The 20674-nt window shown below is 38.6% G+C and overlaps 1 protein-coding gene across 4 annotated transcripts in view; it reads right to left on the reverse strand.

The window, feature by feature from the left end:
* The window catches only part of Chrdl1 (chordin like 1), a 130608-nt gene that overhangs the window by 14261 nt on the left and 95673 nt on the right, over nt 1–20674 (reverse strand). For 2 of the 4 annotated variants that reach the window (XM_052737365.1, XM_052737357.1), the window contains exons 7-9: nt 13096–13163; nt 5472–5640; nt 1969–2178 (exon numbers count right to left, since the gene is read on the reverse strand). In XM_052737365.1, the coding sequence (XP_052593325.1) occupies nt 1969–2178; nt 5472–5640; nt 13096–13163 (447 nt within the window). The remainder of the gene's footprint in view (nt 1–1968; nt 2179–5471; nt 5641–13095; nt 13164–20674) is intronic. The other 2 variants (XM_052737373.1, XM_052737350.1) reach the window with 1 other exon arrangement.

Below are 20674 nucleotides of genomic sequence, written 5' to 3' on the forward strand. Positions count from 1 at the left end.
TGGGTGGCTCTGATATCCACATCATTCCTTGAATATGTTCCCTACCTATCCCTAATAGGCACACTTCCTCCTGAATTTCAGTATTTTGATCTCTACTATTTGGCTAGCTCTTGTCCTTTGTATCCACATTCTATCCCTGTCCCTTTCACCATGGAAGATGATGGGCATTGTAGTTACCTTAAATTATTACTTCCCAAGCTTTAATATACTTCAAGTAGAATCACTTGAGAATCATAACTGCAGATTTGGATGCAGGGCAGGAGGAGGCCTGAGAGTTAGCATTGACAATTAGCTGCTAGGTGCTGCTGGTCCACCAATCACATTTTTTAAGGACAAGACCATGAACCAATGTGAGCATGCACCAATTGTTCTCAAACTTTTCTGTATATCAAAGGAACATATCTGAGGAACTTAAAAGAGTCCCTAGCCCAGGTGACAATTCAAATCAGTTAAATCATAATATTTGGAGATGGGGCACAGGAAATTTTAGAAGCTCCCTGGGGATTCCAATATGCAGACAATTTCAGGAATCATAGACTCAGGTAAAGATTCTCATGTACTTACACTGAATGTATGTTTGCCTGCAAGGCAGGAAAGACTGTTTAATGGAAGGGATAAATGATGTATCCATCTCCATTGTAAAAAGTGTTTGTTTTTCACTTGTGTTTACATAAATTCTTTACAGAAGGCCTAAGAAATGATGAATTAATGTACCAGGGAATGGCTAATTCATTGATGGTGGAATTCCGGGTTTGAGGGGGGCGGAGTTGGGTGGTCGTGGTGGTTATAGGAAGTCACTTGCTTTAACAATATAATTTTGAAGAAAAAGAAATGGAGACTCAGAAAGTTGATGGGGCTTGTTCTTGATCATACAGGAAAGCTGTAGCAGACCAAAGTTACAATGACATCATTATAGATGACACATTTTTTAAAAATCTAGCTCATGTCTTAAAAACTACTGTTTGAATAATTTGTCTTTTAAAAAAAAGATCATCTACATTTTCAAGTAGAAAAGACAGTGGGCTGGAAGTGACCTGAGTTTAAGGCCTTGACTGTCTTATCCATTAGTTTCATGACATTGGGAAAGTCAGTTTATACATGACACTGTTCTTGTATTTAAAAGAGAAATAATATAATTATAGGATTTTGGTGTTGGAAGGTAGTGAAGGGGAGATAGAGTTGGATAATTGATATTAAAGCACCATTAGAATGAATTATTTCTATTTTTCTATAGCACAGTAGGGTTACCATAGCAAAACCAATTTATGAGAAATTTCAAAATGACTAGAAGAGTCTGGGGATAAATATCAGAGGAGATGGAGTGACAATTACCCTGATTTAGTAATCATGCCTTGTAATATATGACTTGAATTATCATACTGTGCCCCATAAATATATACAGATACTATGTCTCAAAAAATTAAAACACAAAATCAGACAAAAATATAAAAATGGAGCACAGTGATAAACTGCTTTAATTTTTCACATGGGGCTGATGGGGCCCAGATATGTATGGATCCGGTATATTTTTAAGGTCATATAATGACCTTAGATTTGGACGAGAACCTAATCTCCCTCCACTGTAATTCATGCATCTCCCATATGAAAAGAGTACTGGATTATGGCTAGAAGTGAGTTAGTGATTTAAAAAGTGAAAGATGTGGCTGTTTTCCTAAAACAGTGATAACACAAACTCTCTAATTTAGAAAAGCAAGAACAAGTTAAGCAATTTGGCACATGTGTGAAGTTGCAGACAACAAGAAACTCTCCAGAATATTTCTGAGTAGTCAATTCCTTCAAAGCAACCATCAGTCTCTCAGAAGAGGAAAGAATGAAGTTCATTTTTGCTAGAACTACTATTATTAGAATTATATGACAGGTCATTTATGTTTCTGATGCACAAAGAAAATCGAGCAGGACTCTGTGTGGATCCCATTCAACCAAAGGCAGGTCCTCCAGCCAACGCACCTTTTGCCTTTTTACCTGGACACACCTTGCAGCACTTTCCATCTATTTTTTGAGGGTACTTGCAGGGGTATCGACTGGGGCAGTGGATTTTCTTACATTCTTGCTTGGTGACATTACAAGTGCATAGCACACATTCCACAATGCCAAACGCCCGTAGATTTGGGTGCCAGGACTCTCCGTGAGAATAGGTCTTTCCGTTGGAAACACACACTGAAAGAGAACACAGGAGTAGAGAGAGAAGATGGGTTACTAGTCTTAGAATACCATCCATCAGTTCTTTAAAATATCAAACATTCTTTGTTTCATCATGGCAAGAACATGCATTTACAGAGGTAGTCTTTGACCATAATGCTGTTTGAGTGACAAGCTACCTTCAACAGTTATCCATATGCCTCTGCAGCAGCCTCTAGAGTCTCACAAATAGTCTGAGAAATAGTGGACATTCTGCAAATAGTTTTCCATGGGGTAATAAATAAATTCATGAAAATGGAGTTCTATTTGTCCCGAACATCTGATAAAGAATCTCTAGTACAGTGTAGTATTTTTAATATCTTGAGTGGCACAGAAGATATGTGTGGTCTAAGTAGTTATGCTTCTGGATATAATAATTTCCAAAAGAGATTTGCTATCCAGGAGGGTTAGATGAAAAACTAATTCTCTTTCCAAATGGCCAGTTTCATCTATAGCCTGAATCAAATCCATTCAGAATATCAAATGCTGTGAGAGTCTGACTTTCTCATATAGATAGATGAGCATAAGATTTAATGTTGACAGACTATATTTTGGTATTAGGAAGAGGGATGCTAAGACAAGAGTTACTCGTGAGGTGATGGTCTTTTATGCCTCTAATCTTCAGGCATTTATTTCAGTTTCCCATTGGTAGTGGCTACAGCAAACCAAATCAATGCTTGCCTTACAGATAGACATCTTTTGTCTCTCAGTTGTTGATGGAGAAGTATAATCATTGCCTCTATGTTTTCTGAGATATCTTGAAAGAGCATATATCGGGACAACAGACAGAGGGAACCTATGAAGGAAAGGGGACACAGAACATCCTTCCAGATATGTCAACCTTAAACCTATTAGGCTACTACTATATAGCATAGAGCTAGGTTCCAGGGAAATAAATGGACAGGCAGTGCTGTGAATGGAGAGGTCTGAGAATGAATGCTCTCCATTTCTGAATGGCTAAGACTGTGGATATTTCAAGTGGTAAGTGGGTCTTAGTGTTGCTTTCATTATTTCCATCACCTCATCATATCCAAGGAGATCTGTCGGCATCTTAATCAATGTTATCTCTAGGGTAGGGTGTATCTCTTTGGGCAGGGCTGGGGGGAGACATATTCCCACTTGGGGCGTTTCTAGGAATTGACTGATTTGGCTGCAACACAGACTCGAAATGAATCATTAGGCTATTTCTTTCTCATCAAGTCCACTGGGTCACATTAAAGAATATGAAAGATGTTGGCTGTTTTTTATTGTCTTTTGCAAGAACTGCTTGAGTACTGGGCCCTCTAACAGGTCAGTCTGTGTAAAGATTTCCAAGAAACTAACCTGGAGAAGATCCCAGTGCACAGAAAGTCTCAATAGATACCTAAAGAGTGAGGCTCAGAGCTATGAACAGAACCATAGAAATCAGGGAAGACGTGTTTCTCTCTTGCCTACACTTTTCTCTCTCTTCCCGACACAGTAACACTGTTTTCTAGACCGTTTTGAACAAGTGGGTAAAGAGTTGGCCTCAAGAACAGTTTGGCAGGATTCAAGTTTAAAATGGAAGAATCTTGTTGCTTTTCTTCTGTGATTTTTAACAAAGAGCAGAATGTATATACCACAGGGAACCTGTCACTATGGAGAGAGCTCAGGAGAAGGGTGATCCATACTCCGGGAAAACAAGGCAGGCAGCACTACCTAAGATAAGCTTCATCTAACTTTTTCTAAACATTTAGACTATAAGAACAGTCCAACTTAAGCAGAATCCCACACTCTGCAGTTGAATAAAATGCAGCCCTTAGAAGGGAAGACAGCCTCCTCCCACCAACAAAATTCCAAAAGACGATTTTGAATCATCCAGCTGGGGTCTGGGCGTTAAGGTGAAGACAAGAAATTCTTCAGTGAACTCTAACAGAAAGGTCAAAAGAGGAGGGATGTATCCAGATAAATGTGGCAGATGAAGAAATATGAAGCAGCCAGAGCTTTTGTAGGGCACTGAGGCAGTGAAGGGATGAGCCTCTACTGTGAAAAATGAAGAGTTCTTAGGGAAATTATGGTATTTAGGATGTTCAAAGTCTATTTTTGTCCTCAATCCTTTTTTTTTTTAAGGATTTGCAATGCTTCCAAAGCAAATAAAATCTATTGGGAGTAATTTAGGATTGAAAAATCCAAATGTATCTTTACCTAACTCTTCTTCATTTCATAAAGTTGTATCAGAAAGCTTTGGAACTTAAAAGTCATAAATTTCAAGTAAAACACAGATCAATAATGCATATTTCTAACCATTTTAATAACCAAAGTTTTATTAAATTGCATTTAGAGTTTTCTCTTAAGCCTGTAGATTTTTAAAATTGATGTTTTTATGTATAATCTGAAATTTACATGTAACTAGTAACAGATGTGATGAACTAGCTTTGGCTTGACCAGCTCTGTTGAGATTTATCCTAGGAGTTCTTTGTAATGGATTGTTTTTCACCAATGTTATTCATTTGTTTAGTTTAATAATTTACTTTTATCCTGTTCAAAAAATTGCCTTTTGATTTCTTTTTCTCTCTAAAGGAAACAAAACATGATTGTGGTTATGTAAAAAGGAACTAGTTGAGCTTTATTCCAAAGAACTGATTGACAGGCTATCCAACAAACAGCACCAGTCAATACTATGCTTTTCTCTTCCTCCCACCTCTGCTACTGGAGTTGGGGCAGTGGAGGCCAGAAGAGAGAAAACTGGACCAATGAACATAAATGGATGCTTATGCAAACTCATGCCTGAATGGACTACAGTGTTAACCTGTGCAGTGGTCCTGCTTCTCAGCCAGGTGGTTCTGGATTTCTCACTGGCTCACTCAAATGGAAGGATGATCTCCTCATTTGCTACACACTGAATCAAAATCTCTAAGCTTGAAGCCAGGAATATTTAACAAGAGTCACAGGAGAAGGCTATTTAACACTTAACTATTGAGAAGAGCTTTCAGAAGTGTTTGGCACCAAGTACCTTTGAATGTTGGGTGCCCTGTTTATTAAAGATCAGGGGATTTTTCCAAATGACCTCTAACTCCCAGATGCAATGGAGAAAGTGCTAGAGGTTGCTTCATAAGTAAAAAGGGCACTTGTGTATACTGTTCTGGGTGCACTGGTAGAAAGTCCTACAAGTCCTCTCAAGTCACTTGCTGATACTCACTTTGAAGACTTCACATTTAGTGGTCCACATGTGAGTATACACTATTTATGGGATAAGGGTCCTGTCCTAGGTTTGGTCTCTAAAGATCAGGCATGCTGTGGAGGATGCCCTTTACCTTGTCCATGTTTGTGCTTGTTATTGATGACAATCTGCACGATGGTTCCTGATGCTTGCTGGGAATCCATAAGAGCTCCCCGGTGACTTCTCCCCCCAGGAAAGCGAGGAGGACCTCCAGCTTGTCTGCTTGGTGGAGGGTCATAGGGAGAACGGAGGTAAGAATGTCTCTATAAATGACAAGAAAAAAAAAAACAGTCCAAAACAAGTATCAACAATGAGATGACAGGAATTGAGTTATATGCACCAGCAGCAATTCAATGAATTGATTTTTAGTGATGAACTCTGATCTTAACTGTATGTCTTCCTACATCAGCAAAGGTAGGGATGTGACTGTGAGAGAGCAGCACTAGCAATTTGCTGAGATTTTCCTCTCTCCTTGTAGATTGGACAAGATTCACAGAGAAACTCGTGAGGAAGAAAACAGCCCCAAAGGCTAACGCGTCTTCCTGCTAAGAGACTCATATTTCCCAGTTTAAGAGTTAGTCTGCAACACAAGGCAGAAGGTAGCAGGTCACAGGAAAAGTCCAAAGTGGTGTTTAAATTACGAGGAGAGATGCTTGTCGGGGAGGGTTTGTGACCTGGGTCATGAACAGTGGGTAGACTTTTTTTTTTAATAGGCAGTTTGTGGGGACTATTCCAGGCAGAAGTTTCCAAACTGAGAAGGTGTAGCAGAGAACATAGAGTCCTTAAAAGGGAACAGTTGAAGGATAACATTCCAAAAGGGGGTTGGAGCCAGATCAGGAGGACTTTAAATGACAAGCTAAGGGGTAAGTACTTTATTTGGTAAATGATAGAGGTGGGAGTATGGAAGCCTTTGAGGGATTTTTTTTAAGTAGAGAAGTGACTTAATCAAGAGGTTTTTCAAAGCATTGCACCCTGTTATGTATTAGTGAGCTGGAGAAAAGGGTGGAGGACAGATAGGGTCACAAAACTGTATAGTGAGAGTGTAAACCCAGGCAATGATAGATTAACACAGCAGTGCACTTCACTGATTCAGAGCAGTGATAGCATGCAAGTTCTCCGGAGTCAAGGACTTTGTTTGTTCACTGCCATAGTGCCTAGAGCAATGTGTAATATCTAGACTATACTCGTCCCTAGCTGTTAAGTGAATAAAAACACTTTCCCACTCTTGTGGGACTAATAAAGCAATCACTATTCTTTCATCAAGAGTTTAAGGCAATAATAAACTCAACTATTTTCCTTGTTCCCTGGAGCTGAGGTAGAGGGCAGATAGAAAGGGATGGCTGGAATAAGAATAAAACCTTAAGGATTACAGCATTAATATGCACTGTTTTAAGGGCATTTGTTATGGGTAAAGAAGGGAAAGCCCATGAAAAGATTTCACAAGCAGTTAAAAAGGAAGATCCTTAAATTTACTTATTTAGATAACAGACAAAATGAGAGTCAGGGTATCCTTGACCCAACTTACCATAAGACAAACATATTGCTATATATCATAAGCACGTCTTTTGAAAAAAAAAACTTGCTTTGGGGGAAGAGAAAAGTAAGCAGAAATTGGAACAAAAGGACCCTTTTTGACTCTTGACAGAAAATATCATTCTCTGTATCTAAGAGCCCACTCTGGCACATTGCCTTAACAATTCATACAAACAAGAATTTGCTCCAATTTGTTATCATGTCCATGGATGGGATTCTCAGGGCAAATAGTTCTCATTCCCACCATGGTTTATATGTCTCTTTTTGCCATAATCGGTAGCATTCCACAATGGCTATTCTTTCCTTTCTGTTGCTTGACAACATTTTGCCAAAGTAACAAGGAGAAGAAAGTTTGCCTGGTGAGTGTCCCACTGCTGCCAAAAGAAAGGTGTTCAACAGCAATACAATTAAAAATATGTTATGTTCTCTGATTCACACTTGTGAGCACAAAATGTAAAACTCTTCTTTAGCACTATGGAGTAGTATGGGCTATGGTTTCAAACAAAGAAGAAAACCAGAAGCATCAGAGATTTTGAGCAGAGGACCTTTTGTAGACTGCTTAGCCCCACATATTCATCTTAAAGTCTTAAATGTCTCCACATTTGGCCCTTGGCTGGTGCTATGGGTTAGGGAACCTTTGAGATGTGAAATCTATCTGGCAGAAGTGGGTCACTGGATGTGGACCTTTGAACTTACACTTCCCTCCTGTTTCAGTCTGGTTCTCTAAATCTTGGTCCAGCCACACTATGTGAGGAGCTCTAATGATTATTCCTGATACTACAAATTGGTCCACTCCTGCTACCATGCCTCCTCTGCCATGCTGGGATGATATCTTCTGAAACTGTGTGTCAAGTAATCTTTCTTCCTAAGTAGCTTCTGTCAGCTATTTGTCACAGCATAAAGAGAAGTGACTAATACATCATGTGAATCTTTTGCTTTGTAGGTAGAGAAGCTGAGAACAGAAAGGGAATTTATCCAGAACAACAAGGTTGAAGTTTTGAGGATGGAGTGGTATTGGTAGTATTTAGAACAGAAACAGGAAGAGGAAGAAGAAAAGAAGTAGAAAGAGGAGGAGGAAGAATGGTTAACAACCTTTTAGCTAAAAGCTATTTCAAGCAGAAGGTCTTTTAGCTGTGGTGTTTACCAGCATACACAAACGGAACTCAACTATGACTGCAATTAAGGGTTACCAAAGGAGCTGTTCAAAATGCTAGGAGCAGGTTGTTACTCCCAGAGATCCTGATGTAACTGGTCTGAAGTGAGGCCTGAGCTTCAGGAATTTTATAGGCAGAGGTAGGGAATCACAGACATAAAGGGTTTCCTGTGGGGCAAGAGGTTGGGAGGTGATGGATGTGTAAATGTTTTTTACTTTTTATACCTTTTGAGATTATATTGTAATTTTAACTTTTCTTCCCTTTCCTCCCCCCAAACCCTCCCATATGCTCCTCCATGCTCTTTTTCTAATTTATGGCCTGTTTTCATTAATTGTTAGTGTATGCAATAATCTATATGTGTATACATATAGACTTCTATATATTACCAACTTAGTCTATATAATGGTTGTTTTGGAGTCCATCCTCTGATCAAATAAAAAAACTTCAGAGGCCAATCTACCTCATAAATATGAGCATAGAAGAAAAGCTTTTAAGACCTTATAACTGTAAGTGAACTTGGAGCTCATCTTAAAAATTAGTTGTGAAAAGGCTGCCTGAGTGGAGAAAAAAGGCAAAAAAAAGTTTGCTTCAAATGTGATTTTTTTTTGCTCAGTATTTTCATATTTCTGACTTACTAACTTGAAGGTCTGAAAACTTTGCTCAACTTTTGAGGTGGGTTTAAAATAATCCTTTTTCCATTGGGAAAAAGCTCCTCCATTGCAGAAGCCCTGCAGAAACTCCTTCCTCCATGCTCTCATGTTTAAAAGATGAAGGTTTTGCATGGTCTCACTCGTATAAGAATCTAAAGAATTGATCAAATGTAGAACGTGTTACTGGGCAAAAGTAGTGAGGAGGAGGGGATGGGGCAAAGGTGAGCATTAAGTCTTACTTAGACAGCTGATGGGGGAATGTCTTTATGTATGCTGTGAAAATGTGTAGTTCTGATTGGTAAAAAAATCCATTTGGCCTATGGCAAGGCAGCTTAGAGGCAGGTGGAATCCAAACAGAGAGACAGGAAGAGAAAGGAGAGGAAAAGGAGACACTGCCAGCCAACGCCATGAGAAGCAAGATGTAAAGTACTGGTAAGCCACAAGCCACTTGGCAACTTATGGATTAATATAAATGGGTTAATTTAAGATATAAGAACTAGACAGCAAGAAGCTTGCCACGGCCATACAGTTTATAAGTAATATAAGTCTCTGTGTGTTTACTTGGGTCTGAGCGGCTGTGGGCCCAAGCGGGACTGGAGAAAACTCCAGCTATAGACAGCAGCAAGAAGATATGGCATTCTATTGATTATATAGAATAATAATGAAGTACATATTGCACACATCTAGAAAAAAGAATACTGAACGCTTTCACCACACACAAATTATAAATGAGGAGATAGGTATGTTTAACATGATTTTAACACTACACAGTGTATATATATATGTTATTGAAATACTACACGGCACTGATAAAATTTTACATATTAGTGAATTTTTAAAGAAAGGATAATGGGATGGGGGTGCTCAGCGACTAACAACATATATTGTGCTCTTGCAGAGGATCTGATTTTGGTTCCCAATACCCATGTCTGGTAGCTCACAAACATCTGTAATCCCAGATCCAGATCTGATACCCTCTTCTGGCCTCTATGGGTATTGCACTCATATGTAAACCCTTCCCCCATACATATATATATTTAAAAATATAAATAAGATTTTTAAAAAAGGATAATTATTGATTGGTAGTATGAAAAACATTAGGGTCTCAAAAGGATCTTTAAAGGACATTTTTAGTTCTAATGTTTTACTGTGGATTTGTGGGATATTACCATTGGAGAGAACTGGGCAAAGGACATAGATATCTTTGTATTAGCTCATATAGACATCTCTGTATTGGCTCTTATAATTCTAAGTAAACTATAGTTACCTGAAGCTAAAAAGGAATTTTGGTTTGAAAAGTGTCTTCAGAATGTGTTATAATCCACACAACCACAAAATCATTGTATCTCAGTTACTACTAGCTTACAGTCCCTAGCTAGAAGAACTTTTAGGCCAATCTCCTTACCAAACATTTTTAACTGGCATTATTATTTTAAAAATTGAAAATTAAAAACATTTTACACTGAAATTAAAGAGCCCCAAAGTCTATACCTTTCATTAAACCTTTATACGGCATTCTGACGTTGTTTTCCAACAATGTGACTGACAAGTAGATTTTTATCTGTTTCATGCTATTTCTATGCTGTTCTGGCTAGTTTTATGTCAACTTTACACATACTAGCATCATCTGAGAGGAGGGAGCCTCAACTGAGAAAATGCCTCAGTAAGATTGGGCTGTAGGCAAGCCTGTAGGGCATTTTCTTAATTAGTGATTGATATGGGAGGGCCCAGACCACTGTGGGTGATGCCATCCTGGGCTGGTGGTCCTGGGTTCTATAATAAAGCTGGCTGAGCAAGCCATAGGGAACAAGTCAGTGAGCAGCATTCCTCTATTGCTCCTCCTGCCAGGTTTCTGCTCTGTTTGAGTTCCTGTCCTGTCTTCCTTTGATGATGAGCAATGATACCGAAGTGCGAGCCAAATAAACCCTTTCCTTCCCAAGTTGCTTTGGTCATGGTGTTTCATCACAGCAATGGTAACCCTAATTAAGACATATACCAAACTTTTTCACTATCCTACTGGTAAATTTAATGTCATTTAAAGGTGTGGGTGACAAAACTCAGAGTCCATCCTCATTTTTATTTCATTATAACTTATATACCCCTTCAATCAACATGTTTATTTATTTGGTGCCTACTATGTGCCAGGTATATACTTTCCCATTACTATAGATGCTATGTATTACTCAAATCATATTATACAGTATCAATCCACCTTAGAACAAATTAAAATGTTTACTTATAATAAAGTGGAACCATCTGGCCATTGTGGTCTTCCAGTCCCAAATGTTTGCTTTGCTTGCTACAAGCCTAGATTAAGTCATCCCTTATGGAATTTTAGGAGAAATAATGAGGCTGAAAGGCAAGATATAGGGCTTCTGAGGAGCATAAAATGAAGAAAAGAAGGAAAGCAAATGAATAACATTTAGCAGCAAGCCCACTGAAGTGGTCTCAGTGCTTACTGAGGCAGCTGAACAGCATAAGGTTACTGTGGCTGAAGTTTTGAATGACATCTAGCTGACAGCCACTAATACAGTTGCTCTCAACTTCTAACCAAAACGAAAAACTGGGTTGAAGGGAAAGAGGAAATTTACAACATGGAAAACTGAGACTGCTACCATGTCTTGTTAGGATCTGTATAGAATCTCACTCTAAATCAGACAGAGTAGAAAGGAGAAAATCTTTTCCTGACTGAGGATTCACTCTCTCTTGTGGAATAAATTTTGCTTTTGTGAGATGTCTGAAGCATTGCTTTCCACCTTGTCCACAATTCTACACTAATTCCAAAGTAGCAGTGTTCAGAAAGCAATACTGCAAAGTAGTAAAGCAAACTGAAACTATGTACTACCACTGCTGAAGCTTTTGGTATGGTGTTGGCAAGATGGGGTGTGCAAGTCAGAACTAGCCACTGTGATGACAGTGAATCCTAGCCTAAGTGACATAGTGATGTTTGCATCTGTCATTCAATAGCAAAGTCTGTGAACTCTGTCATCATGCCCACTCTATTTATGAAAATAGCCTGTTCTATAATTACCTAGTCTCTTGACTTATTTCCAGTTTCTAAGGTTTTACAAAAATCACATGATTTTATTTATTATTAAACTAATTTATACCATGGAAAAACATGAAGTAGATTAAGTTAAGAAGTCAAAGTCTGCTTTTCCTCATGTCTACTCTATCCCTCTATTACTATTCTTATGTTGATATAGGACCCTTCAGATAGTGCTCATTTATACATTTATAAAAGCACACACACATTTTACATTTGTTTTATTATCTTATTGAGTTTTCTGTTTTGCTACATTTAGATACAATTTTACTTTTAGAATTACTTTATTTATTTATTTATTTATTTATTGTGTGTGTGTGTGTGTGTGTGTGTGTGTGTGTGTGTGTGTGTGTGATCATACATGTACAATGGATGGCTGTGTGCGGAGGTCAGAGGAATACTTCAGATGGTTCTCCCCTTTCACCATGTGGGTCCTGGAGCTAGAACTCAAGCTTGGCATCCAAGTGCCTGCTGATCCATCTTGGCAACACTCGTTATGTTCTTATTAATAACACCGCAGTATCCCAATGATTGGATGTATATAGCCAAGCCTATATTGATAAATATTTATGTTAATCTGTTAAACTTATGAAAACAATGCTGCAGTGACAGTTTAAAAATTGTTCGTTTTCAGTAGGTGCATTGAACACCTGTTTGTGTGCAATGACAAACACCCTTGTACTTGGAAACATTCTTACAAGTTCCTTTATGTGAAAAGGAATGTTCGAACATTTCCTTTTCAAATTTTAAGATGTTTGAACAATAACTCTTCTTAGACACTGATTCTTACAGATGTACTTTTTTGTTAATTGATTAAATGTACACTATTACTATCTATATAGAGTCCGATTTGTCAGGCTTATTCTAAGATTTGTGCTAACAACAGAAATAAGGGTAAAGCAAGGAGAATCTGGCCTAGTCTTTTTTTTCTTTCAACTGCATGATCAAGAGCTTTCAGGTTTATAAAGAATCTGACCAGAAGGATGAAGTGGAGTATGTTAAAATCCCATAGAAACCATTCACTATTGAGAATAGGGGTGGTGACTGTCTTCCTTAGAGAGAACACACAGATTCATCAGGTCATCCGAAGAGAGTACCAACTTCTGATCTAGACAAAAGGCTATGGCTACAATTTGTTCATGTTCTTGCCCTAATTACAGATGGTAAATTGTTTAGAGGTTGGTGATGACATCATTTGATTTTTCTGAGGGAGGAGGAGAAAGTGATGTTAGAAATGGGTCCTCTTTTGGATTTGATGGAGATTTTTTTCCTATGGGGGAAAAAGCTTGGCTTACTGCTGTAGAGTGTGGAAATATTGGAGCTCTTCACACTTACTGCTTCTCTGTTGGCAGGTTGCCGGAAGATATCACCATCAGAATGTTCCCACGACAATTCTCCATCCCCTGTTTATTAAAAAGAAATAAAGGAAGAATCAAACATACATAGAAGGGAAAATTGTCACCCTTTTGACCCAGCCACATTTTTGGAGCAATGTTTCTAAAGTTCTCAAGGCATTTTAGATCTTGTGGCTACCCTTCAAGAAACAGCACTGAACGATTTCTCTGGGTGGGTCTCATGATTCAAAACAACTCAGAAGAAAGTAGTTATCATTTTCTAAACAGACTAACTGTTAACATTATCCAAGATTTGGAATATAAAAGGGAAAATAATCGCTTTTCACCGTAATATAGCCATCATCATCACTTTTGCTTATTTTATTCTAGTGACAGTTAAGTATTTTACAGATCGTATTTAATGTGTGTTTACACTACCCTTAAACAATGAATTTTGAAGTTTTCATTGGTCAAGACTTAAGTTCACCATGATGTCTCTGAGAAGCTATGAATTGACTTAAAAGTAAAAGTTAAACTTGCTATGATTAGAGTATTTATATCCAAGATGCTGTCTTTTTTACTTTTCCTTTATTGTTTTAGAAATTCACATGTGAGTGCTCTATTTACAATGGTTGGTTCCACTCCTCCTTCCCCCTCGAATTTCTCCCATGTCCCTCCCTCATTCACTCTCAAATTCATGAACTCTTCTTTAGTTATTATTGTTACACACACACCCACACACATAAACACAAACACATACACATATATACATAGGTATATAGGTAGGGAAAAATTCTAAAATTCATATGGAAGCCAAAGCAATCCCAAATAAAAAGAACAGAGCTTAAGGGGGTTACTGTGCCACGTTTCAAGCTATATTACAGAGCTATAGTAATAAAACAGCATACTACTGTCTTTAATTTTGATCCGTCACACCTTTCTCTACGTCAGGAGTTCTCAACCTGTGGTTTGTGACCTCTTTTGGGGGTTGAATGACCCTTTCACAGGGGTTGCTTAAGACCATTGGAAAACACAGATATTTACATTATGATTTATAACACTAGCAAAACTATAGTTATGAAATAGCAACAAAAATCACTTTATGGTTGGGGGTCACTACAACATGAGGAGCTGTTTTTTTTTTTTCACTTTTGAATCTTTGTTTAATGTCTTCTTATCACAGTTTCCTTATTTCTTTTTTTTTCCATTTTTTTAAATTTATTTTAATTTATTTTGCAATACAATTCAGTTCTACATATCGGTCACGGATTCCCTTGTTCTCCCCCCTCCCGTCCCCCTCACCTTCCCCCCAACGCCCCCCCCCCCCCCATTCCCATCTCCTCCAGGGCAAAGCCTTCCCCACAGACTGAGGTCAACCTGGTAGACTCAGTCCAGGTAGGTCTAGTCCCCTCCTCCCAGGCCGAGCCAAACAATCCTGCATAGGCCCCAGGTTTCAAACAGCCAACTCATGCAATGAACACAAGATCTGGTCCCACTGCCTGGATGCCTCCCAAACAGATCAAGCCAATCAACTGTCTCACCCATTCGGAGGGCCTGATCCAGTGTGGACCCCTCAGCCATTGGTTCATAGTTCATGTGTTTCCATTCATTTGGCTATTTGTCCCTGTGCTTTATCCAACCTTGGTCTCAACAATTCTCGCTCATATAAACCCTCCTCATTCTCGTTAATTGGACTCCCAGAGATCCACCCAGGGCCTAGTCATGGATCTCTGCATCCAGATCCCTCAGTAGTTGGATGAGGTTTCTAGCACAACAATTAGGGTGTTTGGCCATCCCATCACCAGAGTAGGTCAGTTCGGGCTGTCTCTCGACCATTGCCGGCAGTCTGTTGTGTGGGTATCTTTGTGGATTTCTGTGGGCCTCTCTAGCACTTTGCTTCTTCTTATTCTCATGTGGTCTTCATTTACCATGGTCTCCTATTCCTTGTTCTCCCTCTCTGTTGTTGATCCAGCTGGGATCTCCCGCTCCCCCAAGCTCTCTTTCCCTCGACCCTCGCCTTTCATTACCCCCACTCATGTCCAGGCTGTTCATGTAGATCTCATTCCATTTCTCTGTCATTGGGCGATCCCTGTGTCTTTCTTGGGGTCCTGTTTTCTGGGTAGCCTCCCTGGTGATGTGAGTAGCAGACAATTCATCCTTGTTTCATGTCTAGTATCCTGCTATGAGTGAGTACATACCATGTTTGTCTTTCTGAGTCTGGGTTACCTCACTCAGGATGATTTTTTCTAGATCCATCCATTTGTCTGCAAACCTCATGAGAAAGCATCTTCAACAAATGGTGCTGGCAAAACTGGATATCAACATGTAGAAGGCTGCAAATAGATCCATATCTATCACCGTGCACAAAACTTAAGTCCAAGTGGATCAAGGACCTCAACATAAATCCAGCTACTCTGAACCTGCTAGAAGAGAAAGTAGGAAGTAGTCTTGAACACATTGGCATTGGAGACTACTTCCTAAATAGAACACCAGTAGCACAGACTCTGAGAGAAACAATCAATCAATGGGACCTTTTGAAACTGAGAAGCTTTTGTAGAGCAAAGGATACGGTCAACAAGGCAAAGCGACAGCCTACAGAATGGGAAAAGATCTTCACCAACCCCACATCTGACAGAGGACTGATATCCAGAATATATAAGGAACTCAAGAAATTAGACATCAAAATGCCCAACAGTCCAATTAAGAAATGGGCTATAGAACTAAACAGAGAATTCTCAACAGAGGAAACTCAAATGGCCGAAAGACATTTAAGGAATTGCTCATCATCCCTAATCATCAGGGAAATGCAAATCAAAACAACTCTGAGATACCACCTTACGCCTGTCAGAATGGCTAAGATCAAAAACACTGAAGACACCTTATGCTGGAGAGGATGTGGAGCTAGGGGAACTCTCCTCCACTGCTGGTGGGAATGCAAGCTTGTACAACCACTTTGGAAATCAATATGGCGCTTTCTTAGAAAATTGGGAATCAATCTCCCCCAAGATCCAGCTATACCACTCTTGGGCATATACCCAAGAAATGCTCAACCACACCATAAGAGCACTTGTTCAGCTATGTTCATATCAGCATTGTTTGTAATAGCCAGAACATGGAAACAACCCAGATGCCCTTCAACTGAAGAATGGATAAACAAAATGTGGTACATATACACAATGGAATACTACTCAGCAGAAAAAAACAATGGCATCATGAGGAGCTGTTTTAAAGAGTCGCAGCATTAGGAATGTCAAGAACCACTGCTCTAGGTCCATATGCTCCATTCTTTGGACAGTAAACCCCCTATTACTGAAGTCTTCCAGAATAGCTGATGTTCTGTTTTAAGACGGGGTCTTGCTATGTAGTTGTGGCTAAACTTGAACTCACTATATAGCTCAGGTTGTACTGGAGCTCATGGTCCTTCCTTCTGTCTTAAGTTGGCATTACAGGTGTGCATTACCACACCAAACTCAGAGTAACTGCTTCAAAGAGAAAGGTTTTATGTTAAGGTTTTGGGAGACATAAGCATACAAAAGATATGGATATTTATCAGTTGATTAAAAATGAAACAAATTGGGTAATTTTCAAGAAGCTTTGGTAACCTATGACCATACATATATATGGAAGTATTGTGTGTGCATAATATATATTGTATGTATATTATGCTAAACACTAACTAGCTCTTGAATGGGCTAACACAGAACATGGAAAAACAGAAAGAATTTTCTGTTATAATTCATTTCTCAAGCTTTCAAATCCTCAAAACTAAATAGTAACATTTTAACTGGTTCAGGGACATGACAGAACCATTGGGGAAATTCATGTAATTTTTTAGGACTTGAAAGAGCTTGAAAATTAGTTTGATAGCCTCCTGCCTTAGACTTGCACATTCTAGGATTATAGGCTTGGGCTATAGTGCCTAGCTCATTTACTTAGTTCTGATTGCCTGAAGGACTTAGTATCCTACACTATTTGAAATGTAGAGAACTTCAGACACAATTTTGTCCAAGTGTTATATGAAACAGATGGAGAAACCAAAGCTCGGTAAAGTAGATGTAGCTATTCATAGTTAAACAATGTTCATTGAGATTAACACCCAAGTCGCTGGCCCCCAGATTCCTGAATAATCATGTTCATCCTATAAAAGCATAGCTTACTCTTTGGTATTTGTGACTACATTGCCATCAAATGATGGAACTGGGAAATCTCTGACAACCCTAGAATTTCTTTTTTTCTCTTGAATACTTAGAAGTGCCTTACATTTTTAATATTTTGTTCATTTTCTGTTTTCTCTCATTATAATTCTGCCATAAAAATCAAGATTTTTGTCTATCCTGGTCATTGATGTAATAGTACCACTGACAATAGCAATTTGTACATAGTATTCATTCAGCATTTGCAGCATGAATGAGTAACAAAGCATTGTAAATATTTTCCACTGTGAAATGTTTCTTGGTCCTTTGTGGACAAACTGTAAATTTCTTAAAATGAGATATGCCTTACACTATCTTTGTATCTTCTTGGTCACTACTTTCCAAAGTGTGGTCCTTGTCATTATCTGGGAATTTGTTAGACACTCAAAAGTTTGGATCCCACCCCAGACCTACTGAATCAGAAACTATGGGATAAGGGCCAATAATTTAGGTTTTGATGATCTCTTCAATGGAGTTGGATGCATACAGAAATTTAAAAATAGCTGGGCTGGAACAGCTGGTATATTGCTGGGTACATATCAGTGGCTTAATAACTGAACTAAACTGTAGTAAAAATATCAAATTGAGTGTGTGCTGGAAGAACAGTTTTCTTCCTGTGTGGGTGCAGATGATAGGCAAAAATTGTCTAAAGACCTATGTGGAAACTCTGACTGGCTACAGTGAGAGTTGGCTATGACAGGAAATAATGCTGAAGAGTCAAATAACAAGCCCTGAATGATGCAGAAGTGGAAAGGTTGATACTATTGCAAGTGAGACAAATCATTCTGGGCCCTTGCCCTCAAGATGTTCTCGTTGAATGTGGAAGTGACTGGACATTAGTTTAAGATGCAGTTTAAAAACATATGAAGCTCAGCAACTGGAAAAAAATTATATATATATGTATATATATATACATATATATATATGTATATATATATATATATATGCTTAGGCCATATTGAGTTGGGAAGATGAACAAGTCAGATGGAATCATGGGAAAAACATTTTAAATGAACTATGGCCCATTTTTTTAGAGATAGATGCAGAAGTGTTACAGGGACACTGCTGGTGTGGGCAGAGCACCTCAGCTGAAATGAATGACATTTGCAAAGAAGCAGTACTTTGCAAATAGCAAGCTACGCAGAAGTGAGCAGGAAGAAATCAGGTATTGTTTGGATAGAAATTTTAGATTGGGAAAATATGGGGCTGGTAACTGATTGGAGAGAACGGGTGGGGAAGGAGGAGGAGGGTGAAAGTAGGGTGTTGATGAGGTTAACAAGGGGTTGTAAATAATTTGGGGGCATCAAAAGCAGGTTGAAAAATTCACATTTCATCCTGTTATTAATTTTTAGATAGAGGGTCCGATAGTACAAATGATATCCGAGGAAGAGTCTTCTGGCAGCACAGTATAGCCTAGCTGGGGACCACTAAAACCTCAGAGTCTAACCAGGAGGCAGCTATGGTGACAGGTGATAGGCCATGCATCACTGCAAACTGCTCTGAGAGGAAAGCTGAGGCACATGACTGCAGAGCAAAAGAAAGTATTAAGACTGATGGTAGATGTGATCACAGAGGAAGAAAGCAGAGAAGAAAACAGTATAAAGTGATTGTCAGCTTGAGAATCTAGAGAGGTGTTCAGTGTCCTTGACAGTGACTGAGTAGGGATAAACTGAGATTTGCGTGTCCTGTTTTAGTTGGCAGTGGTGGGTCTGAGCCAAATGAAAGTAGACCAGAAAGATGATTAGAAACTAGAAAGGGATTTACCAGCAAATGGTAAAATGAAATGTAATAAAGCTACATGATATGGCTCCAAGCCAGTTCTGAGTAGCTGAAGAGAGAAACGAAATTACACAAGAAGAACCACAGAGCAGCTCTCTTCACCACATCCATTTCTAAAGATTTCCTGACTGATACTAGCAAACAAGGGGCTTCTTAGCTAGACGTCACCGAAGTTCAGTGTATTATATGTAGGTACTGGAGATTTGAAAGGGTTTCTCATTAAAGAGCCTTTAAGTACTCAGAGTCCAGTCAAACGGCAGAATCATTACAGACACATGCAATCACCAATAGGCAGAAACTTAAGATTGGAACGCAAATGAGGTAAGCCAGTGTCAAGTACAGCAGCAGAAGATTAATATCCTGTAACACAAGGTCAGATGAATGTGCCTCAGCCCTGTATTTGGAAATCTGAGGGCTTGCAGACAGATACACATGTGTAAAATGAAGTATTTTACCAACTTCAAAAATCACTGGAGCTATAATTTCTGAGTATACAGAGAGAGAGAGAGAGAGAGAGAGAGAGAGAGAGAGAGAGAGAGAGAGAGAGAGAGAAACTCTGTTTACTGTATGCATCCTATATATTAATACATATACTATATAATAACATATAATGTATAAATAATATATACTACATACACTATGGGCTGCTAGTATTTCTGTCACCTTTGAGATTTGAAAGTCATCAAAATGACATTACCCAAGTTTGAACACTTTAGTAAATAGCTGCTAAAGGTTTTAACACTTGAGTTAACCTCTTTAAACGAAGTCATCATCAACATACTGAAATAATCATTTTAGATGCTCATTCTTTGTATGTCTAAAAGTAGCTCCTAAACTGGTAGTGTCTGTCTGAATAGCTAAAAATAGATATCCATTTATAATCTTAGCTATTATATCGTGGGGAAAATAGGCACCAATACCCTAAAAAACTGTTTCATTTTCTCTACTCACTGAACAGTTTGTCATTAGTGATATGGAACTTTTTTCTTTCAACGATGGCTTTGAAAAAAACCCAGTGATTCTAATGGAGACAGATGGATTCTAGTTAATTCCGAGAAGCAAAAAGATGTAATTTTTAACCAATTTTTTAGACCAAAATGAAAAACAACTCTAGTGTACTGTATGTCAAACAATATTCATTTAACCTTAAAAGCCACATGTGTTGTTCATTCAAATCTCAATTATACTCTGAGTGGTACCCTATGGGGCTGGAATGGCTTGGCTTTCTGGTAATGGGAGAAATGGAGACCAAGTATTTGAAAAATGGTCAAAAGCTAGGATGAAATTCAGACTGTTTATAACTTCCACAACTTCCATTAATCTCTGGTTTGCTTGAGTAGGTCAAAGAAGCAAACTCTGCTCTCTCAAAAAGACTATGTGAACAAGATTCTGATATACCCATGAAGATAGATCCCCAACAGAAAAGTATGCCAGTGTGTAATCACTTCTGAACCACATAAGACATCAGAAATAAGGTGGCCATAAGGCCTAATTTATCTAGGCTAACCTAGTTTTATTCTCTCTCTCTTTTTATCTGCCAGGCACAATTATTACGACTTCATCTCCTGATTTCTGAAATGTCTGGTTTAAGGGGGCAAATTCTATAGT

This window comes from Peromyscus californicus, unplaced genomic scaffold (genome assembly GCF_007827085.1).
Source record: "Peromyscus californicus insignis strain IS unplaced genomic scaffold, ASM782708v3 Scaffold_10__1_contigs__length_136768540, whole genome shotgun sequence".
NCBI lineage: Eukaryota > Metazoa > Chordata > Mammalia > Rodentia > Cricetidae > Peromyscus > Peromyscus californicus.